General features: G+C 48.9%; 2 protein-coding genes across 2 annotated transcripts in view; one reads left to right on the top strand and one right to left on the bottom strand.

Moving 5' to 3' along the window:
- Nucleotides 1-249: 249 nt before the first annotated feature.
- LOC141729931 (serine/threonine-protein kinase PAK 1-like) lies at nt 250-18,972 on the bottom strand. The gene is made up of 7 exons (XM_074546591.1): nt 18,622-18,972; nt 5,350-5,462; nt 4,570-4,687; nt 3,783-3,882; nt 3,185-3,381; nt 1,715-1,852; nt 250-342 (listed from the first exon to the last, which is right to left on the bottom strand). Exons 1-7 carry the CDS (start codon nt 18,970-18,972, stop codon nt 250-252), a joined length of 1,110 nt encoding a protein of 369 aa, XP_074402692.1.
- A 2,381-nt stretch (nt 18,973-21,353) lies between these two features.
- The window catches only part of LOC141729930 (uncharacterized), a 96,554-nt gene continuing 93,789 nt past the window's right edge, over nt 21,354-24,118 (top strand). Inside the window, exon 1 of the mRNA XM_074546590.1 lies at nt 21,354-21,371. Coding sequence (XP_074402691.1) covers nt 21,354-21,371 — 18 coding nt within the window. The remainder of the gene's footprint in view (nt 21,372-24,118) is intronic.

Raw genomic sequence — 24,118 nt, 5'->3', positions numbered from 1 at the left:
TCGTCTCCTAGGGTTTGGGTTAGGGTTAGGGTTACGCTTAGGCTTCAGCTTAGGCTTATGTTTAGGCTTAGGTTTAGGTTTGGGTTTAGGCTTAGGCTTAGGCTTAGGCTTAGGTTTACGTTTGGGTTTAGGCTTAGGTTTAGGCTTAGGCTTAGGCTTAGGGTTGGGTTTAGGGTAAGGGTTAGGGATAGGGATAGGGTTAGGGTTTGGGTTTGGGTTAGCATTTAAGGTTAGGGCTAGGTTTTAGGTTTAAAGTTTAGGATTAGGGTTATTCGTCTTCTTCACAGAGTTGAAGAGTTGTGCCAGGATGAATGGTGGCTTGGCTGAAGTTACAAATGGATGCTGTCCACCGGAAAAAAAAATACAACAAAGAACAGTGAACCATTACTTTCCAGGCTCATTGCTTCAGGGACTCAATCAGGATACATCAAGTTCCTGGAAAGACCCAGAAAGAGGAGCAATGCGACCATCTGCTCCCCAGTCATCCCCAATGTGCAAGACCTTGCCATCACAGGCAAACCTGGCCCAGAATCCCACTCATCTGTTTATTGTGATGTCTTCATCATGCTGGGATTTTTGCCCTGCCAATGCTCTAGAAATGGTGCTTTCTGTCCCCGGGTTTTCTTCCTTTCAGGAAACTCCAATGACTCACACAGGCCCCTGCCTTTGAAAGATGGGCACTGTGCTGACTCCCACAGGGACAGAAAGTAGTGTCTACCATTCCATGCCCTGCCCCTCGTGTGCTGGATGGCACCTTCCTTCCCAGCAGGGCCAGCCCAGTGGCACTGGGCCCTGCAGTTCCCTCTCTGCCACACAACCTGGCAGTAACCCTGGCACAGTTCCTGTCTGCTTGAGCGTGCCAGGCAGCAGATGGGGCTGGGACAAGTCCCTCCCAGCTGTCCCTGTTTGCGTGGCAGAAACCTCTAAGGGTGGGCTGGGGGGCACAAACCAGGGCCCCTCAGAGGCTCACAGTGAGCCCCCCACAGCCCCTCCTGCCCACAGCCAAATCTCTGAGCCCTAGGCTGGGACTGGCTTCCTTGGTTTCCTCCACCACCATTTCATGTCTCTGTACCCCGCACTGCTCTACTTCAATACTTTTGCCATTAGATAAAACTGAACACTCCACCAAATCACAAAAGAGGGCAACAGAAACAGTCAGAGGACAGAGCACCTCTCCTGTCAGGAAATGCAGAGGGAGCTGGAGTTATTCAGTTTTGTGAAGAACAGGCCTCAGGGAGACTTTATTGCCACTTTCCAAGACTTCAGAGTGGCTTTGAAAAAAGTGGGGGACATCTTTTTTAACAGGGCCAGTTACAATAGGATGCGGACAAATATTTTTAAACACCAAAGGCATCTAATCAGAGTAGGTCTAAGGAAGAACTTGTTTACTCGGAGCATGGTGCTACCCTGGCACAGCTTGCCCCAAGAGCTTGTAGGAGCCCCATCCCTGCAATCATTCCGGCTTTGGTGGGAAAGGGCTCCGAGCAACCTGATCTGTTTTAAGATGTCCCTGCTTATTGCAGGACACTTGCACCACAGGACATTTACAGGGCCCTGCCAGCCCAGCCCAGTCTAGGATTCCTCACCGTTTTCATTTGAAGAGCAGCAAGAGTGGAGGTGAGGAGGAAGGGGGCTCATCTGATGTCTTGGACTTGAGTGGAGGAGGAGCCCATCCCTCAGAGCCTGTTTCCCCTGCAGCGCCTTCACATTTTACCTGCAGGAGCTCCTTGGCAGACCAGCGCCGCTCCTCGTCTGTCTGCAGGCAGCAGCTCAGGAAGTCACGCAGCAAAGCCGAGAGGAGCTTGGGCTGCCGCAGCTGTGGAGTCCCTACTGTGGCTATCAGGTGTGTAGCCTGGAGAAAAAGGAGACACCAGGCTCCACCTCCTGCTTTCACATCTCTAAGGCTCTCCCAGATCCCTGTGTTTAACCTCTGTTCTTCAGTGGCAGTTTCTGCCCTGGCAGAGACCCAGAGATAATTTTCCTTTACCAACCAAAAACCCAAACTCCGATGCAGCCACAGCTTTTCCACCATCCCGCAGATCTTGCCTTGGCAGCGGATTTCATTGACTGACCTAGTTAGTGGGAACTACGTCAGCAAAAGGACATTTGCATCTCTGAGGATTCATACCAGCTTGAGAGGCTTTTTGGAAGAGGGACTTTGCTATACTAACTAATTTCAAGGGTTAGTACAAGAAAGGCTTCTCTGCAGTGCTTATGGTCCTTTAAGCGTACGTGCCCTAGAACAAAAACTCATCAAGCTTTTTGTGCTGTTCTTGAAAACAATGGTAATTGGAAGAAAAGAAAGGAAATCCTTCAGTTAATACCCAGGTAGGGAAACAAACATTTACCATCTCCTCTTCAACACAGACACATTAAGATGCCTGCACAAATGTATTGGGATGAACATGCCTGCTTGGGCACACAGGAGCCACCTGCAGCTCTGTCTCTCAGCAGTCTGAAAATTTCAGCTTCCCATTTTTGCAGCAAAAGAAAAATTGTCTAGGTCAGAAGAAGGAGAGGTTCCATCTCTATGGTCACCCTCCAGTCATTTGGCTACTCAAGACAATGCATAAATGGTAGGCCCATCCCAGAAAGTGCCAGGAATCACTGGGAGGTTTGGGCAGGCTCTCCGCATCACCAGGCTCTGGCTTGGTGACGTGCAGAATGTTGCTTGGGCTAGGAGAGAAGCAGGGTCTCTGAGTGCTTCAGCAGCACTGCACAAGAAGCAGAAGAGACTCTGTGCATTACACCCTCATGCCCATGTTTCCCAGTGAGAAGAAACTGCACACAGGGTTAGGTTCCTCTCTAAAGACCACGGGTTTAGAAACTTTGTTGGGTTTGGGTTTCCTTCCTTCATTTCTGGAAAGATAACAACAGTTTTAAGATGCTTTTTTCCTGATATTAAGGCCATCTACACAGACAAAAGAACTGGAACCACTAACCCAAAGGAAAGTGTTGCCTGAGAATAGAGTTTGTTTGGAGTTTGTTTGCATGTGGTAAGGCTTGAATTCCCCCACTGATGCAACCAAAAGTACAGCAGATGCTGATGTGTTGCAGGGACATTTGTAGGAGGGGACCTTGGTGGAAGTAGTTCCAGCAGATGGCAATGGGATTTTGTCCAGTGGCACACAGGACATGGGACAGGTGAGAAAGACAGTGGGATCAGTGAGTATTTGCTCCTTACCGTGCCAGAACTTTCACTCAAGTAAGGAGGTTCTTGTTCTATCATTTCAATTCCCACAATTCCAAAAGACCATATGTCCACTTTGGGGCCATATGGTTGACCTGTCACCACTTCAGGTGCCATCCACCAAGGAGTCCCGGTTAGCGAGCACCGTCTGCTCTGCTCAGGGGTGAGCTGAGTAGAGAGGCCAAAATCAGCTGAGGAGAAAACAAAATAGTGGTTTTATCTGAATTCTGTGCAATTAGGAAAGCAAGCAAAAGAATTCCCCAGTAGAAGTTTGAAAACGTGCTGTTGAATCTCCTGGCATTGGCGACTTTAAAAATCCCCTGATTTTTTACACTGCCTCTAGCAGTGGCTTTTGTTCTTTGGAAACTTTAGACTTGTAACTCCCTCCCTCTGGAAGGGACACACACAGAGCAAGGCCACTCTTGACTGCTTGTGGCTCCTTCTACCTCTGTGCACGTTGCAACTGTGCCCTCAGCTCGCAGCAGGGGTCCCTGCACTGCCACCAGCACCATTTTTGGGGAGCTGGCAGTCACTCCAAGCAGCCCCACACCCACATCCCTGGAACGCTGCACCTGACCAAGAATATACTGACCCAGTTTGACAGAACCGTCAGTTTTTAGAAGGATGTTGTCGCTCTTCACGTCTCGATGGATCACATCGTTTGAATGAAGAATATCCAGTCCTTGCAAGCACTGAGGGAGAAAACAGAAAGAGGAGGGCAAAAATGAGTGATGTGATTTCATCACACAAGAAAGGAAACAGCTCCAAAAGATTCCCTCTCCAGGGGAATGGGGAGTAATGGCAGAACAGTAATGGCCACTGAGAGGAAGAGCTTGCTGCTCCAACACCTGCAGAGCAGGACCTTTCTGAGGAAAGCCACGTCAGCTTTTGAAAGAGCAACAGCACCTGCTGTTGTAGGCTGTCCCCTGCCAACCAGCCAGGATGACTCCTGCTGCAGTGCATGTGCTCAGAAGCAAAGAGCATTCTGGCTGCACTCCTATCCTTTTTAGCTGAGAACTGAGAGAAACGAGTCTCTCTCTTTTTTCTTTGCTGTTTGTTTCAAATCCTGCCACCAGCACCTTTGCTTTTACAGACAAGGAATGCAGTGAAGACAGACTCCAGGCAAACATTTAGAGAGGCAAGGTGGAGAACAGCAAATACAAATACAAGAGACAGAGTGAGAATACAACAGCAGGAGATAAGAGTACTGGCACTGAGTAAAGTGAAAGGCAGGCCTTTCACTTGAGATGCTTTTACTTGCCCATAGAATAGCAGCAACACAGAAACAAAGCTTGGCACAGGAAACCTCTCCTGTTCTGAGCCCCTGTTTCCCAGACAATCCTGCCCAAGGCCTTGGAAACACAGCTGGGATTGCTGACCTCCCGACTGATGGCTGCTGTCTCATCTTCAGACAGGCAGGTCTGGCTGATGATATCGCTCAGGACACCTCCATCCATGTACTCTATAACCAGCAAGAGTTCCTCGCCCAGAAGGTAGCTGAAAGAAGGAAACAGGGGGTAGAGATGAACATGCATGGCTATGTTGATTTTTTGCTTCCAGGTTTCTTATTTCCAGATGCCTTTGTGACAAGGACAGAATCAAAGGAATAGATATTCCCTCTTGGCTGTGCATTGTTTGCAATCTGTGCAGTCTCAAAGAAAAAGACACATCTGTGAAAAAGGAGATGTCTTAGATGGGCAGCAAATGAAAAGTACAGTTTAGAAACAGCCCAGATAAAAAACATTTCAGGCATAGTGTTTCTGGAAATAAGCACCTAGTCTTCCTGACATGCATAGCAATGGCAGGGAGGGACAACAATCCAAGGGAAATCCACTTTAGGATGGTTCATCTGCACTTAAGAAACTTTAAAAAATCAATCCCAAATAAATGTGGAGGCAGTGAACTTTGAGGCTATTGAGTTAGGAAGATACAGCTGATCCAGGTATTGAATAATTTTGGAGTAATTATCAAACTAGGTGTGCCAGGGAAGACTCATGCAGACAAGATGCACTCTTCTCATCCATTGGAGATGAGTAGAGAAATATGAAAAAATAAAAATTAACAGCTCTACTTGCTGCCACTGACCAAAGTGGGTTTTTAACCTCTCATGTTTGCTTTATGTAAACACACATCCATGGGATAAGACCATGACCTCTCACCTGTCTATATAATTCACAACATTGGGACTCCTATACCTCTTCATGATCATTATTTCATTAAAGGTTAGCTCCTTCCTCCTCACTCCTTGAAGATTTATTTTTTTTATTGCCACCTAAAATGACATTGAAAATCAGTAACTTGAGAGGTTGGTGGCACAAGAACACAAGGCACATGGAGTGAGTGATTTTGCAATGACGCAGATGAGCTGTGCCAAACTGCCTTGTGATTAGGCACTGCAGTAATTAGGAACTGACATTCCAACAGCCCATTTCTCTGCTCCCTTGGGAGCCAGTTACAGGACACGTGGGGCCACTGACATTTTGCCTTGACCATTTGGTAACAGCGGTGTCTCAGCTATCACCCACAAACCTCTGGCCACACTCTCTGCTGCTTTGTTTGGGACTCAGAAGAAGGAATCCATGCCTTGATACTCTGTGGATACATCTTGGGCTATGGGCAGGGCTTAGGGCTTTCAGGGACACCTTGCAGGTCTGTTCCTATGTGCAGTTCCCAAGTGCAGCACTGCGGGTGGCTAAGGAACTACCAGTAACTTTCAGATGCATTTGCTGACAGCCAGAAATGAAAATTCAGGACTCTGAAGCTGTAGCCCCAAAGAACAGTGAGGTGCTCGAAGGCACCACCTTTGTTTTAGCAATGGAGAGCGAGCGAGCGCGTCCTTCTCTGAAAGGAACCGCTGCCCTCCGTGCCTTCCTTCTGGCAGCTGAGGAGAACAAAGTCCCAAATGTGTTCTGTGGGCTGGCACCAGTCTGTGCTTCTTGTGCCTTTTCAGCACAGCTCTGCCCAGAGCTCCAGCCACAGCTCACACCAGAGGGGAAAGCCCTCGAGTGCAGCAGAGTCTGCAGGGGCTGTTGACGTTTACCTCTCCTCCTGTGGCAGTGTCGAGTGCTCTGTAAACATCTCCAAACGTCCTAGAAACAAAACAGAAGCAGAGAAAGGAGAAGCCATTTAGATCTTGCAGTGAAAGCCAGCCCACACAGGAGATCTCTGCTGGAAGTGTCAAAACCTGCGGGATGCAGGAGGACTCTGCCAGAAGGCAGACGATGCATTTTCCTCTCAAGTGCATGGGCACTGGGCCTGTTCCTGAAGCACTGGGGTTCAACTTCTAAAGGGAGGTTAGTCTTTCCTCTTGGGTTTCACTTTCTAAATGGTGTGGTTCCTATCCTGACCACAGAGTGTTTTCTTCTTCAAACCAGGGGAAAGAAGTGTTCCTGGGAACTGTTATCTCACAACTTTGATAGGGCGTAATTTGCTCTTTCAGGCAAGCAAGTTTCTTCTCTTTTCATTAGTGTGCCAGTATGTTTTGAGACATACAAAAAATGCTAAAGAAATTAACACAGAGCTGTCCCACACTTGAGAGACAAGGAGACCTTCCAGGTCCTATTCCTTGATGCAGGCAGGACCTCGGTAGCAAGGCATCTCTGACAATGCCTTCTGAGCCCACTCACAAATTCTGAGCAGCATTGAGAGATGGGACAATCTATCCCCAGTGTGTGAACATCTTTGCAGCTGGCCTGACTTCACGCTGGATAGACATTCCACCAGAAAAACACCTGGCTCATGGTTGTGCAGGAGTAACTGCTGTTGGACTCACCCGCTGCCAAGATATTTCAGGAACGTGTATTTCACCAGGGGATTTTCAGTGGGGTTCACCACTCTCCCTGAGGGAAACAAAATGCAAGATGCTGACTTTAAAGCAGAGATCCCAGCTTCCAGGAGATACAAAAGGCAGCCCCAGCACCTGGAGCTCTGAGCCCTTTGTGGTCAGCTGGGTAACAACGACCACAACCAGGCAGACAGCTCTGCAGCACAAGTGGCCAGCACAGAGACTGATTTGTACAGTCTTTTGAAGAGTTCTCTTGACAGGAAACAAAGCACAGGGACATGCAATCCCAGGAGAGGAGGACATCTTCCCCACCTTTCAGCAGTTGGCCAAAGGAATGCCTTCCCATTTGTAAACCAGAGCAGCTCAAGCTGTAAGCGATCCCGAAGGGGCTTTCAGCATCAGGACCCTGACCTGTTTATGAGCAGGCTGAGCTCAAAGATGCCCCTCTCCCAGCTAAGGAAGGCTCCAGCCTCTGCAGTCCCTCCAGCCCTCAGGGACTGGGCAGCTGGCACAACAAGGCTGGCAAAGCCCAAGCATGAGCACTGACAGGCACTGATGGGAAGAAGCCAGAGTGAGCCTGAGCCCCGGACAAGCTGTTGCCCCCATTCAGGACACAACAGGATGGGCTTTGAGATCAGCCACACCGAGGCACAGATCAGTGCCCTTTTTGTCCCAACAGGTGATGGCAGACACAGAATCCACTGGGCTCTGGTCTCAGCCCCACCAGGTCTTATCTGAGAGCACAGCACTGGCAGCCGTTACGGGCAAGAAGCAGATTCATTGGGTTGTGCTGCAGAATCACAAAGGGCTTGATGTGTTTTCCTAAAGACTGATCTCAGCAGGGCTTGGGCCAATGGGTAGGATTCTAACAGTCATGGGAAAGAGTGGGAATCAGGTATGGAAAAGTGCCATGGATCTGAGGAATATACCATGGCTGGGCTGGAGGCTCTCTCCTGAGAAATGCCTGCAGTACACTTTTCTCTGATCATGCCACTTGGATGTGTCTCCTGGACACATCTTGATAAGCATAAAACTAGAAGATTAAATAAAGGTTGTTATCAAAGTATCTGTTTTTTCTTTGGGGGCACATGGAAAATACCTCGTGCTCTCTATTTGTCCTGTAACCTGATGTTCTTTCAAAGTAGTTCTTATTGACAAAAAGATAGCATTCTCTTGTTGATAAAAGTATAGAATTCTCATGAAAATAAACTGCAGATGTAGTAGTGGTAACAGTAAGACTCATAAAAATGACATCAGTAAGATGTGGGGTAGAAGGGCTCCTTCAGGATGGAGAAAAACACAACAAAAAAACCCCCACCAAAAATGAACAACACAAAAGCAATGCCACCCCCCCAAAAAAAAAACCAAAAAAAAACAACCCAACCCAAAAGACAAAACTCCAAAGCCAGTCCATTTCTGTGAAGTTTTTTTGCTCGGATGACTGGTTGGAAGTCAGGCGTCTAAAGAGAATTTAGGAAGCTAAAAATTCTGTTCAGTTTGGCCACTAGCACACAGGACTTGCCTAGATCATTTGCTAGGTCACAGCCTTCTGCAGATCCAAGAACAATCCCTGCTTCAGCCTTTAGCAGAGAGGGAAGCTCAGGCAAACCCAAGCCAGTCCCAGGTGCCCTCAGAGGCAGCAGGAACACCCAGAGCTCTCTCGCTGCCTCGGAGCACAGCACTGCCTCTGGGGAGTCCTAAATGGCCCTGTGACACCAAGCTCAGGAGGAGCACTTGGTACAGCTCTGCTGACACCTGCCCACAACACACTGTCCCTCAGACAAGAAACACCCCAGACGTACCCAGCAGCTCCAGGTACTCCTCCTCAGTCTCCTGTTCCCAGGATCTGCCCGAGCCTGAGTTCCCAGGTTTCACAGAAGGGCTTCCTCAAGGTGATGCTGCTGCGGCAGCAGGTTCAGAGCCCATGATGTGCTGGACCTGGAGCATTTCTGGTGGGCACTGCTCCTGTGCCTCACTCCTAACTTGGGGTCCTTCATTGCCAGACATTGGCTGGAAGTCTTCGCAGACTGCCCGGTGAGATGTCAACACTTGCACCTCAAGTCAAACAGAACAAAGCAGTCAGACACTACAGCTTGTCCCTGTCAGCCAGGAGTCATCAACTGTGAGGAAAGGCAAAGAACAGATTGACAGGGGATACAACAGCTTGTTTCAATCCTCCATCTGTGGCAGTTCTATTGTGAAACAGCACAGCAGCAGCTCCAGGCTCAGGAGCAGACACTCACTGCTTTGGCAGTTGCACTTCACTGCAAAGGGAATCACTCTTTTAGCACTCAGTCAAGGGTCAAAACGGACAGTCAAATCCTTTCATTACAAAATTTAGAATAAAAGAAGCTTTCCCTGAGTTCTGGGGAGAACTACAAAGTCTTTAGAAGGCCTTCTGAGAAGGCCTCCAAGTCTGCATTTTGGAAGTTGTCCTGCTTGTCCCAGCAAACTGAGCAAATGACAGACTCGGCTGCCACAAACTCTCCTGTGGAGGGAACGGAAGCCCTGCAGGTTCCCCTGCAAATGCTGCCCCTGTGGCTACAGACACCCCCTTTTAGCTGAACCTCTTGACAGGAGCTTTACCAAACCAGAGGCATCCTAATGGTCTTTCTCTTTCAAAATCAACTCAGTCACTAAGAAAGAGCAAGAAGGCATGCAAAAGCCAGGTTAGGTTACACCCTAGCCTAAATAGAGTTGAAACCTCTACTTACTTGCCAGGCTGGTAATGAAATAGGCGGAATAAACAGTGCCATACATGGTGCAAACTGCAGCAGCGAGTTGCTCAATCATTGTAGCACTGTACTTCAAGTTTACTCCAACCAAGACTCCTGTCAGTGTGCAGCTACACGCTGACAAAGGCCACAATCAGGAGGATGCTCCTGATCTGAGCAACCCCTAGGACTGCTCTGGCACTGAGGCCTTCCATGCACCAAGGCAACCTTCTGATGTCACCACGACGATGTGGCAACCATGCCCTGATATCACAAAGCAAAGTATGACAAAGCAAAGCATCACAAAGCATGTTAGTCTGTGAATTGATGCAAAGCAATAACCAGCCTTTCCTACAGCAAACACAAAATGGCCTTCGAAGTTCTCCTCTGACACAAAGCAGCACAAACTCCCCCCAATGGGCCAAACCCTGTTGTTCAGGGATCCAAGAGGAACTCCAAGAGTGCTCCAAGCCTGTACCCCAGCTGAGCACACAGATGGGACACCAGCAAAGGAAACCAGACCAAGAAAATGGCCAAAGCATTGTACAGAACCAGGAGAGAAAGCACTATTGGCATAGCAGCTGAAGTAATTCCTAACAAATCACCCCATATATCTGCGTGTTTATTGGATGTTCCCAGGGCTGCTGTGTATGTACATCTCTTCCTGTGCTCTTTCTTTCCCTTTGGCAGCAGTCGAACTGGCAGCATCTGCCCGCCAGCAGCAGCTGCTCCAAGCTGGGAATGCCGCTGGCGGTGCTGATTTCCAGAGGCTTCTGTGTGCCAGGGGAAGCCAAGGCAGGAGCGGGTTGAACGGTGCTGGCGCTGCTGCTGCTCTGTGCCAGAGAGCCCCGGCTGGGCAGGGCACGGTGCCCACTGCGCTGCAGGCTCCTTCTGCTGCCACAGCTGGGCACACCTGGCAGCAAGGCATGACAACTCGTGGGCAAGCCAAGGGGTGTCTGGGGCTGCACTGCTCTGCACACACCCAGGACACCTGCAGCACACAATTTCAACCCTCAAACAGGTAAACCAAAGGGAAACAGCTGGAAAAGATTTCAGTTCGACCATTCTTTATGCTTCAATAGGAATGACCAAAATGAAAGTTACCGAGCAGGGCCCGATCCACACTGCCAGCTCAGTGTGAGAAAAGAGGCATTACTTTATTTCAGTGCTGGGTGTGTGAGGAATCACTTCCCTGTACCATGCACACCCACATGTTAGTATCCATGGAACTAAGACATTACTTTCATTACTTTTATTCATTACTTTGCTCAAACTCACAGGCTAAACATTCTTATTGTTGCAGAATGAGGCCTTTGTCGGGGTCGAGCCATTTGTCGGTGAGGGGAGACTCCGACACTCAATATGAGTGATAAGCAAGTTCCGTTTATTGAAGAGAGCATCAGACACTTATACAGTGAGCAATAAGCTTATGAATATTCTGTAAGCCAAGCAATCTATTGGTTAAACTATGCCATGAACTCTTCCTCATTCCTTAGGGGTTACATCTCTCTTTTCTCATGTCTCTTTCACTGTTTGTTATCCTACTACAGCTAGGCCCCAAGGACACACTATCTTGCAGGTGCCAGACTTGGAATTAGCCACAGCTTTGTAATTTTCCATTCTCTAGCAGCTAAATTCCCAACATCTCACAAAGTATTTGACATGTTTAAATCACTTCCCCAAAATTACTGACATTTAGAGTAGGGGTCTCTTGAGGGTCTCTGGTGGTCATGTGGTGAACATCCCGTTCCTCAAATTCTCCTCCTATGGTTAAGAGCCTTCTTCTCCTTCAATGCATTGCAGCTACTTCCTCAGTAGGCCCACTGTGTTTATTCTCAAGGCTAAGACATCCACTTGCACACATTAACCACTGGTGCGAGGGAAGGTACAACTAAGCACTGCCTGGTAAAGCTTAACAAATTCACAATGTGCTGCAGGTCCACACTTCCCCAACATCTCTCGTTCCTTCTCTGGGAACCAAACACAAGCACTTTGTGATCACTGAGCCCAAGGCTGCCTCCAGCCCTCCTGTCACCCAGCAGCCCTTCTCTCCTCACAAACAGCAGCTCCAGCAGTGCCTTCCCTCACTGGCTCAGTCACAGCTGTGTCAGGAGTTCTCTGTCACACACTCCAGGACCATCCTGGACTGTTTGCTCTCTGCTGCACTCTGTTGCCAGCAGACATCCCCACCCTGTTCCATGCCCCTTGCAGAACCCTGCACCTGCTGTCCATGGGCGCCTGGCAAGGGGAGGCACTCACGGCAGAGATGCACCAGCTGCACTGGGCAGGAACCAAAACCCTCTGGTGGCACAGCTGCTGGCCTGGGTCTGGCACAGCTCTGCACGCCCCACTCCTCACGGGCTCTGGGCTGGAAATGCAATTGCACTTTCTGCCTCATGGAGAAACACCAGGGCTGCACAAACAACGGCCAGCAGGCCACATCCCAAAGGCACTGCAGCATGGAATTGAGAAGGAAGAAGACCCTTCCCCAATTCCTAACCATACCAAAACCACCATCATGGGGACTTTTAATCTTCTGAATGTAGAGTTGATTCACAGGGTGACAAGGGAACCTTCCAATGGAGTTGAAGTTTGGTAGAGTTTTTTTTCTGAGTCCTACTCAGACTGTTGATTTGAAAATTTATTTTAAAATATTTTTTAAAAGGCTGTGCAGTCACATGGTTTTGTTCTAATACCAAAATGTCTAGATGAAATGTACTGGCATTTTAATTACATCTGAACTGATTAGTCTGTAAAAGCTTTCCTGCAGAATAGACACTAAACAAGAAATGAAAATCTGTGGACTGTTGCCTTTGTAAATTTCTACTAAACTTATCAGACAATGAGGCATTTTTAGGTAGATCATGGAGCAAATTAATTCCTATGGATAACTTGATTTGGATAAACCTGTTGATTTCAAATTAAAACTGCCAGCACATACTAAGTGGAAATCAGAATACTCACTTCTATGAGCTCTGAATTATTACATAGTCATTGTTGACCATATTAACAAAAATTAATATTCTGGCTATTTTTTTTACTTACAGTCAGCTCTTCAACACTCTTTGTAACACCAGAAAGAGAGTTTGTAGCAATGTGAACCATGGGTTGGTGGAGCATTGCAGAAGGCTCCTATGCCAGCACTAAATGTTCACATTTACCATGGCATCACTTCTTGCCTTTAATTCCAAGCTACAGCTCAGTTACTGCAGTATAGATTCACACTTGTAGTCTGTATTTGCAGCTGGTTCTTACTTTCCTGTCCAGAAAAAAATCATGCTTGGATCTCAAATCAAACTAAAACGAGGAGAAAGTCAGGTTCTGGATAGGTATAGCAAGAACTAAGAGATTTTTTTGCAAATATGTTGAAAAGTTGTTTCAACTTTTTGTACCTGCTGCAGAAACAGCAGATTAAAGACTTGCACCCTAACTTGTAAGCTGAGCTTTGCCTGTTCTTTCTGGACTGATTTCTTGAGGCCAGACACTGAACCCAATCAGTAAGAAAATCAAAACCACAGGAGTAGTTTGGAGAATATTGTAAATTATTCTGTCATGATGCTTTTTGCCTGAAAGTTCTGGCCATCATCTGATTGGAGTAATTAGAGGAGATCGAAGCCATCACACTGTGCCTGTGCACACAATTCCTTCCCAGGGGCAATCCATGAAGCAACGCTGACAAATCCACACCAGCAGCTGCTGCCACACAGTCATGAAGCAGAGAATATGTATTTCTGCTACACTTGGACAGCTGAAGATGCCTCTGCTGAGCTAATTTTAGTGACTGCCCACCACAGATGAGACCTTGTGGTCAGTCTCCAACAAGTCAGGGCAGTTCATATTCTGCCTAAATGAAGTAAGTCTAGCAGTACATAGACCATGGAGCCTGAGGAAAGCCAGCAGCTGTGAGAAATTTAATTTGTTTCCATATCTTTCTTTTTACTAATTTATTGCAGTCTATTATTTAAAGAACGGAAACTTTTGGCACACCATTGGCCGGAAGGTTGGTCAGTCTTCCATTCATGACTCCTCTGAAAGCATCACCCCAATGTTTTTATCAGTAGCTCTTCCATCATCATGGCTCACACAGCATTTCCTGCAGTACTTCCTGGAGCCAGGGAAAGGCACCAGGAGAAGGGGGAGCAAGCTGTGTGCAGAGACTGTGTCAGCTACAGAGACATCTGTTTCCTCTGATTTGACTGAATGGCTGCAGGAACCTTGCTGGCACTGCTGGCAGGGTGGCCTTTTGCAGGGCTGGGCAGAGTTTGGGGCCCAGGATCCCTCCTCTCGGTGGGACACCAGGGTGAGCAGCCCCTGTCCCAGGCAGGAGCAGAGGTTCTGTGGCTCTGCCCTGGGCACAGGGACCTGCCACTGCCATGAACTCCTGCCACGGCTCCTCTGGGGCAGCTCCTGCTCTGCAGTGATGATGGGCGCAGCTGGGGGTGGCTGCAATGGAGGGGGGCTTCCAGTGGCTCTGTTGGTCTGCCACACTGGAGCCAGCAGAGCTTCTGGAAGGAGTCTCCTCTTGTGAGCTGCTGGAGCTGGAGCTGGCACTGGCCACAGAGACGCTGTGTTCATCCCTGACAGGAGCAGAGCACAGCAGCCTCTGGGCCTCCTTGCTGCACGATGGCAGTGAGGAGGCCATGGACCAGAGGTTCAGTGTGTGTGACTCAGCTTCCTGATAAACTGTGCTAAGAAAACCCTGCATCCCTCCTGCCAGATCTAAGCCACTCCAAGAAATCTGTTGGCACATTGGGAACTCAGAATTGTTTCCATTTTGAACAATTTTCTTATGAGTGCTTTTGTTTTTGTCATTTTGTTTGGAGAGCCTGGTTCAAGCATGGCTTAAAGAAAGAGGCCATGAAGGGATTCAGCTAAGGGAAAAAGCAGCCTTTCTTAGGCTTGATTCTGTAAATAATTAAGGTTCTCAGCCACCTTTTATAAACAACAAGATTCTCAGACCGTTCTGTCCTTGGCTGCTACTGGGAACAGATGGCCGGTCTGGGAACAGATATGAAGGTTTTGAGAACTTTTCGTATCATGGTGAGAACACTGATCTTGGTTTCAGTAAACTAACTTCAGGTATTGTAAACAAAAGGAGGAGCTGAAGTTTTCTCTACAGCCTATCAGGAGCTCGGGTTTTGCAATATGCATGAAGTGAATTAGCACTGTTATAAAAAGGTGTCGAATTTGATCAATAAACTGGAGTCGATGCTGATCAAGGAAGATGGGTCTTCTCCCTCCACTTCAATAATTTTGTGTTGATTCAATTGATCCTTCAGAGAAGCTTTCCAAATAATATACAACACGGGGAATTGTGGAGACCCTGAGGGGGCTTTCCCTGGTCTAGGGAGACAAAAGAAGCTTCCCTTAAAAAGCTGTTAGACCCCATTGGCTCCTTTCCCTGTTCCTATGTCTGTTCCTGTGTTCCTGAGCCACACCTTCCCTATTCCCTCACTGGCCCCCTCATCTTTGTACTGCCCGGAGATCAGGGTCAGCCCCCGGGCCCCTGTGGAGACAAAGTGAGACCCTCTGTGTGTGGGTGCTGGGACCTGAACATCTCCCTGCACAGCTGAATAAAACATCTGTGGAGATTATGCAAAGGTCCTTTTTGCTTCTTTACCCTGGACTATGCTGGCAGCAATTCTGACTGCTACAGAGGAGAAGCTGCAGTACTGGCACCAAGATTTTGGCAACTTGACTACAGGCACAGAGGGCGTGCAGGATGCTGCACTATGAATTCCTTAACCAGCCATCTCTGGTGCTGGCATATTCCCTCCAGCTTCTGCTGCAGCCAGGGCCACCTTTGGTCCAGTAGATGACATTGTTATTTGAAAAATTCTGCCCACACCTTGGGCAGGAGGCCATGCACAGGCTCTGGTCCTGCAGCCCCCTGCTCAGCTGGGGACAGTGTTCCCTGTGGGGAAGATGGAGCAGCCATCACAGGGTCTGGGGGGCTGTTTTCAGCAAGGTGGCCAGGCTCTCTCCCTGCTGGACTGTAGCAATTGTTTGGGGGAGCTGATGGCAAATTGTATGTAGTCCTGTTCATCCTACTCAGAAAACCTGACAGCTTCTATCATTCTCCTGCAGAGTGGGCACGCTGGATTTCTTTTTGCCCACTGCAGGATGCAGCCCAGGCAGAACTGGTGGTGACGGGGCAGAGAAAAATTCACATCCTTCTTAGTGCCCTGGCAGATGGGGCAGCTCCATTCTGTCCCCATGGCCATGTCTGTCTGTCCCAGCAGCAGGGAAGACCTGAGTGCGGAGAGCTTTAATGTGGAGAGCTTTATTAATAGTTGGTTAGCTGAGAAAGGCCATGCTGACATATTGCCACTGGTCAAGCTGAGAAATCAGCAGTCAGCAAGCTGAAAGGAGATGTCAGCAGCTTGCAATCAGTGGCCTTGCTGCAACATGGAGAAAGGGAGTAGAGATTAGTCCTGAATATCTCCTAAGAAGAATATGTAGAAAGTATCAAAAGTAGGACCATAGGAATGTAAAAGTAGGTGTAACTGCTGATATGTAACTAACCAATCCTGAGCTCAACTTTTGCAATATGCATGAAGTTAATTACGAACTGTATTTAACCCGCCGTGCTGATCAATAAAATTGGGCCTGTGATGATCAACTGATGTCCTGGTCTCCTTCCGTTGACACCTGAGGACCATGAGCTGCTCTCATTTGCAATCTTGCTTGGCCAGAGCCCAAGATCCAGCCAGAGTGGTCCAGGCTCTGTCAGTGCCCAAATAGAAGCAGAAAGGGATGTTGTGTCACAATCTATTCCTTGGTGAAGGAGGTCCATAGCAGCCTCAAGAGGCACCTCAGACACTCAACAGTCAAGGCAGTAACATATGGACAGGACACAGATGGCAGTTCATGGCTGGGAGAGCATTCCCAGACATATCCAAGGACAAATTTCCCAGGAACTCTCCACAGCTCTCGGATCTGCCCATCAGCTCTGTCAGAAGCTTCAGCAGAACAACCAAAGTCCTAAAAAGCAACTTCCAGAAACTTTTCCTACCATCCTGCCTGAGTAGCCTGATTGCTTGCTGCAAAACACTCTTTTTCTCCTCTTCCCCAATGCCCTGTGGACACTTGCAGCCAAAATAAAAAGCTCGTGGCCCTCTGTGTGATATGATAATACAGTTTTAATATTTCCATGCTGGGATTAAAGAAAGCTGTGCTGTGGGTCAGGAGAGGCCAGGACCCACTTGGCCTTCCTGCAGGCCGAGGTGGTCCCAGCAGACATCCTGCTGCTTTTTTGGGGAATGTGTGAGGGGGAGTGGAGGGGGTGACAGAGAGGCCGAGATCATAGAGTGGAAACTCAGCTCCAGAGAGCCAGTGCAGACCCTCCCTGCTGAATGCCTGCTGGGGCTGGCAAAGAAGGAAAATGCCCCAATAACAGCAGTGGCACTGTGTCTCAGGGACAGGTACAGGGAGGTGACAACAAACAGCAGCATGGCCTGGTCTCACAGCTTCCAGGAAGCAGTGAAAGAGGGGCCTTATGTGCCAGAGGTTTCAGAAAGGCTGTCTTCTCAAATGGCCACTCTGAAACCCCTCTCTTTGCCTCTTGAGTTTGTGAATGCTTTTGACAACCACAGGTGTCACATCTTTTCAAAAAAATCCTTTCTTTAGGATATTTCTCCCCTCTGAGAAGCTGTGGCCTCAGCGACAAAATGTAAACAATGGTTATCTGCTGCTTTGGAATGCAACAGGTAGATCCGTCATTGGTGTCCTGTGTATGTTTGGATTTACTGACCACTCATGGCAGAGCTGCTCTTGCTTTCTGCCGGGACAGCTCTTTGTTATTCATTCTTTTCTATTCTTAGCTTAGCTAGCCTTCTGAGAACCTTCTCTTCTATTCTTATTAGTATAGTCATAATGTAATATATATATTGTAAAATAATAAATCAAGCCTTCTGAACATGAGGTCAACATTCTCGTCTCTCTCTTCACCTCAAAACCCTTGTGACCACTGTCACAATTGGTGAAGCCTGAGTGACTGAATGACAAATCATCAGTGGGGGACCCCTCATCTGAAGAGCAAATCATCACTTGATGATACCCCAGAGGAGCAACGGCTGCACTGGGTAAACCCCGAATGTGTGGCATTGATGGTTGCTTCACAAGTGACCACAGAAGGGGATTCTAGCCAGGAGCTGAAGAACTGAAGATCCTGATTTGGACAGAGTTCACAGCAAGGCTGACCACAAAGAGAACCTTCTGAAAAGCCTCCAGGAAGATGTTCGGACAGCCTAGCAGCACCATGCAGATGTCCAGAGCATGCTGGACTCTGTCGAAAGGTACTGTTGGCATTTCCCTTCCCCATGATCCTGGCCTTCGCAGGTTATGGCTGCAAAGGTGGTGGGGCATTCCCACCAGGGCTGAGGTTCGATTCTCCCCTTCAGAGGAGAAGCTTATTGCCCTCTGGCAAAAATAGGGTGGAGGATTGAATTTTGTGAATCTTCCTGACAGAAAGACATTTCTATGAGTTTTTCCGATGGGCAAGGATTTTGGGTTTTTTACGAATGTGCTGTATGCCCTGGATGTGTTTGTATGGCAGTGCATGGAATCCATTTTCCAAGTCCTTTTGGACCATGGATTCGGACACCCCCGAATTTACCTAACATTTAAGGCACTCTTTCCGGTCTTGGAACGAAGAGCAGCTGTTTTTCCCTGGATTGCTAACTGCAACGGGCTCCCCCCATTTCCCCCAACTCCTGCAGGAGAAGACCCTTTGGAGGGAGATGATCTGCTGCTTCCCAGCCCCCCTGCATCCTGGCGGGGGGCCGGGAGATCTTGTCCGGAGCTGAAGTTTTATTTCTCTGTGTTTTTGGAGCATGCTCAGATGAAGCTGTCTTCTCCCCCCAACTTGTCTCCGGGGGTTGATGAGTTGCTGGCCTCCTGGACCCCACCCCACTCAGAGATGGGGGCGGCACCGGTCTCCGAGGCCCGGCCTGCTGGGCCGGCACGGCCGCCTCCCGGACCCTCCCCACAGCCGCCTCCCCGGGCAGCCCTGCCCGGGTCTCCGCCGTCTTCCCCGCCTGCGCCTGAGAGTCAGAAACACCGCTCCCTGCGGCTGTGCCAATGTTGCTGGGCAACAGTGATCCTCCACCGCTGTTTCCCCCGGCCGTTTCACCACTGCGGGTGCCGGCCCCGCCGCTGCCCATGCGCACTCCAGCGGCTTCTGCAACTGCATCTTCCACTGAGCTGGCCCCAGAGCCAGGGGCAGGAGACGCTGCCGACCCTGTGCCATGCCCACCAGCCTCTCCCACAGAGGCAGAGCGCATGCCGGCGCTGCCGCTCCCAGAGCCGAGTGACACAGCAGCGACGTGTTCCCGTGCACCCCCGCCGCCTCAAACCAAGCAAGTCCCTATTCAGGATGATGCTTAAAACAACGCTGAATCCGCGGGACCCTCGGAGCAGCCTGCAGCGGCTCCTGCACCCAGCGTGATTTCTCCCCCAAGTTTTTCAGGCTGTCCTGGGGCTGCCCCTGCGGGGGGAGCTGGGACAGGGGAAGAGGGCGCCAGCCTCTCCTTCCGTGGAGGAGGCATGGCTCGCCAGCTGGCTGTGAGTGCAGCCCTGTTGCTGGCGTTCCAAATCAGCGTTCTCGGCGGGTTGGGGGGTGTTTGGTCAGTTGCTGCCCCTTGGGGGGTGTGAATCTCTCTGCCGCCCCTCGCACACACCAGTGGCAAGGGGCAGATGGGTCCCGAAAGTTCTGCCTTTGGTCCCCAGCCTGGTGGGGGTGGTGCCGTGAGGCAAATGGGAGACACACCTGTTGCATTTGCATTGCAGAGGCAGAGGGCACAGCGGGAAGCGATCATGGCTTACTTGCTGTGGGGAACAAACATCCCCAGACCCGAGATGAAGATTTTTGGTAAGGCTTCTATTTCCCTTCTGCTGGCATGCCTTGGTGATTTTGGGTCATCACTCGTTCTGCCATTATACTGGCAGCAGAGTGCAGACCTGTGGCAAGGCAGAGCCTGCCTCGGGGGCTGGGCCTGAGCCGTTGGGCTTGGGTCCCTGGGCCAGTGCCACCTCCCGGCCTCCTGATGGGTTTGGGGGTTTTGCTTCCCCCTTCCGGTCCTGGGCCGCCTTTCTGTGGGCCAGGGCCCCCCAGGGCCTTTCTCTGGCTGCTGTGCTGCTGCTGGTCTTCCCAAAAAAACCCCCAAAACAACAAACAAATAAACAAAACAAAACAAACAAACAAACAAAAACCTTAAATAACTGGCAGCAGCTCTGAAGCATTGAAGGGCCAAAAATTAGCTTCAGCCCAAGTTGTTCAATAAAGGGCTCTGGCAAGAATTTCCAGGAATTGTCTGAAATTGTTTGAAATTGTTTGATGATTGTCAATAGACTTTTGATAACTATTGATGGACTTTTCTGCAGCAAGCCTGTTTCAGGACCAAAAGGATTTTTCAGAGATGGCAAAGAGGAACATCTTCAGGCCATGGACTTTTCCTGAAGCTCAGCTGCTTGGACTTAGACTTTCTTTGTATTGTTTTTGCATTTTCTGTTGCCTTCTGATACAAGGCAAGGAGACTTGGTTCTGAGGAAACGGCACAGCGACCCACTCTCCAGGGTCGCTCGGGCCTATGAAGCACACCGACACCAATGTGGTGGACGGTCAAAAGGCCTTTATTATCTCATCTCGTGGGATTTTATAATCTAGGGGTTTTTCTACGTCAGAGGGTGTCTGTCTTTACCATCTATGGTTAGTAAGGAGTGGAAAGTTACTGGGTAGGGAATGGAAAGTTACTGGCACTCGGTTTAGGGAGGCTACATTCCTATGATAATTTCTTATCGAAGAGGAACAGGGGTCCGGCCTTCCCGTTACATCGCGTGATGTTCCGACCGCCTGTCCCTATCTACCACAATTTTCTAATATTGTAAGATTGTTTTAGTGATTTGATAGAATTGTAAGTTCTACAGGTGAACAAATTCCCTGTTCATTCCACACCAGCACTTGAGTGAGGTTTTGATTGGCAACAGATAACCTGTCAAGTGTTTGTTCTTTCCTCAGCATGTGCCCAGCAGAGAAAATTGCAAACACTTTTCTTTTTAATTAAACTAAACTTAAAAGGGTGACATGTCACAGACATCTTTTGTGAAAAATCCTTTCTTGGGATTTTTTTCCCTTCTGAGAAGCTGTGGCCTTAGCAACAAAATGTAAACAATGGTTATCTGCTGCTGTGGAATGCAACAGGTGGGTCCATGATTGGTCTCTTGTGGATGTTTGGATTTACTGACCACTCACAGCAGAGCTGCTATTGCTTTCTGAAGGGACACAGATCTTTGTTATTCATTCTTTCTCTTCTATTCTTAGTTTAGCTAGCCTTCTGAGAACTTTTCCTTCTATTTCTTTTTAGTATAGTTATAATGTAGTATATATATCATAAAATAATAAATCAAGCCTTCTGAACATGAGGTCAACATTCTCACCTCTCTCTTCACCTCAAAACCCTTGTGACCACTGTCACAGAAAAGGGCAGAGGAGAGGCGGGAAAGTGGCCATTTTGGGGTGGAGGGTGGAAAAAACTTGGATCAGGAGGGGACAAAATGTCTGGGCTGCCACATTGCCGGCACCATTTTGTGGGATAATGGCCACTGGGGGAGATGAAAGAGGGTATGCGGGCATAGGAAGAAGGTTGAGGGGAAGGTCCAGAGCAGCATGGCCAGTGCCATCCTGGTAAGGGGAGAGTGGAGATCGGGAGGCATCAGGGAGACAGCAGAAACCCTGTGCTGAATAGCGATATCCACCTGCTGATTGCTCCCCAGGCAGGGAAGAGGGTCTAGGGGCTTGGGGAGAGGATGAAGGGAAGGGGTTTTGAAGGGGAGACCCAAAACTTTTCCCAAATTTTCCCCTGATTTTTAAACTGAATCATAAATAGAACAAAAAAGAAGATAAAACATTTTGCCATAAATGGAATGAAAAAGACAATAAAACTTCTCTACTTTAAAATTTCCCTCCATTTATAAAACAAATATCTTGATCCCAACCGTACCCCAAATCTCAAGTGATTAAACTGATTCCCTTGTAACATATAATATTTGAAAGGAAGATGAACAGAAGCTTTCAAATTCCCCTTTGAAAAATGAATTTCCCGAGCAACTAGGGCTAATGTAACTTGGATATAAATCTCCCATTGTGGAACGAGTTTTGTGCCCATTCTGCTGTCTTTCCACCCACAAGTTAAAATGAGAAAACAAAAGAAAAGGGTGACTCTGACTGAAACATACTCACCCAGCAGTGCATCAACAAAGGGTCTCGTGGGGGTGTGTCAAGGAAAGCAATCCTCCAGCTGACGACTTTGGGAGGGTTCCATGTCTCTCCCTTCAGCGTGCCCAGATAAAATTCAGAGGTTGTCTTAGGCTAGTGGCTGACTCAAAGGCAACTTAGATTGCAGCCATGCTGGAGACGGTCTCCAGGGGTACCAGACAAAGGTCCCTGCTTGGGCGCCACTGTTGTGGTCTGTGGTGGTGGTAGATGCAACTTCCCTGAGAGCATCTTGCACCAAGAGGCAGGAGCCATGAGAGCCCCAGCACACACTCACACACACACACACACACACACACATAGACACACAGACACACAGACACACAGACACACAGACACATACACACATGAAGCAGGTTGGCAGTGAAGACACCCGAGGTTCCAGGCATGGAGTTCCAATGTGCTTTATTCAGGCAACACGGAAGAGGTCCAGGGCCAAAGACAAAGGCAACGGAGGGTCTAGGTTATAAATGAGGAAAAGAAAGGGTGGAGAAGAGCATCAGGGATCCAATGGTCTGAGGGCTCACGGGTGGTACACACGGAAGGGACCAATAGGAAATGCTAGAGTGGATAGCCAGAGACATAAACCAATGGGATTACAGGGAAGGGAGAACTCACCAGAACATGAACATATAAGGGTAAAAGGGGTGGGAAAGGCTAACGGGCCAATAGGGGGGAAAGAATTGGGATAAATTAATATAGTGCTGCAAGGCACCATGGGGGAAGCTTCTTTCCTCACCCTGAGCTGTGAGGAATGCCCGGAGTCTAAGGTGCATCTCTCCAGGGGATTGCTGTTGACCTTTCCTCAGTAAGCTCACAGGTCTGCAAACACACACTGGAGTTGTCTGGGGCAATTCATCATTTCTCTGCTCTTCAGCACTGAGGTTACGGACTCTGGCTACATCCCTGAGCTCGTGCCCATGGCAACCACCCCTGGAAATGGGGCTCCATGGAGCTGCTCTTGGGAAACCCCCAAGAGCTGGGGAGTGCCCCAAAACCACCTCAGAAACGTGAGATACCCCAGCATCTCTTCATGAACATGGAATATCCAAAAACTCACTCAGTAACGGGCTTCCCTTCCCTTCATCATCCCCAACTTTGGCCGTCTCATTCCAGACTCCAACCCACCTCCCCTGTCCCAAACCCAACCATTCCCACCAATCCTGGACATCAAGACCCCCTTCCCAAGCTGTATTTCCTCCATTTCACACCTCCCAAACCACATCCCACCCATCCTGCCCCACCCAATGCCCATCTCATCCCTCCTGATCTGCATCCCACTTCACCCAATCTACTTTCAACCCCATTTCACCCAAAGGGGATGTGGAATCGAGGAATTCTAGGGTGGGATTGAGTAGTTTTCAGTAGCATTGAGTAGTTTTAAGCTGTCAGATCAATGCCTCTCATCTTTTGGAGTGCCAAGAAATAAAGAAAACCAAACAAAATACCCCCAAAACCCCCCATATCCTCCCAGATATCTCCAAGAATCCAAGTTTCCCTAAAAACACAAGTAAAACGTGAGGCTTGTAGTGCCTTTGATGAATTGGGTTGATTTTTACCCTGATTATTGGTGTTTTGAAGGAAAGCAGATAAATCAAAAGATAATAAGAGCCAAAGAAAAAGCAACACAAATCACTTCCCACTGTGTATCACAAGGAATGTGGGTCACCAGGGCTCTGACCGTTGTGGGTCCTCCAATGGGGATGGAGATGGAGCAGTGCATGAAGCTCCACCTGCAGTCAGGGTTCTCGTAAGGCTTCCCTTACCGGTGCCTCCGTTGGTGTCGGTTAAAGAATGAGCGGTCTGAGAAGCTCTTCCCACACTGGGGACATTCGTAGGGCCTCTCCCCAGTGTGGATGCGCCGGTGGGTGATGAGGGTGGATTTGCGGTTGAAGCCCTTCCTGCAATCAGAGCAGCGGAAGGGCCTCTCATCCGTGTGAATGCGCTCATGCAGGAGGAGATTGGAGCTGGTGTGAAACCTCTTCTGACACGTGGGACACTGGTAGGGCCTCTCTCCAGTGTGGATGCGCTGGTGGATGATGAGCTTGGAGTTGCAGTTGAAGCCCTTCCCACAGTCAGGGCAGCGGAAGGGCTTCTCCTTGGTGGGAATCTGCTGGTGGTTTACAAGGGCAGAGCTGCAGCTAAAGCCCTTCCCACAC

This window comes from Zonotrichia albicollis, chromosome 8, assembly GCF_047830755.1.
Source record: "Zonotrichia albicollis isolate bZonAlb1 chromosome 8, bZonAlb1.hap1, whole genome shotgun sequence".
NCBI classification, from domain to species: domain Eukaryota; kingdom Metazoa; phylum Chordata; class Aves; order Passeriformes; family Passerellidae; genus Zonotrichia; species Zonotrichia albicollis.
This window is presented reverse-complemented; position numbering and strand designations above follow the sequence as displayed.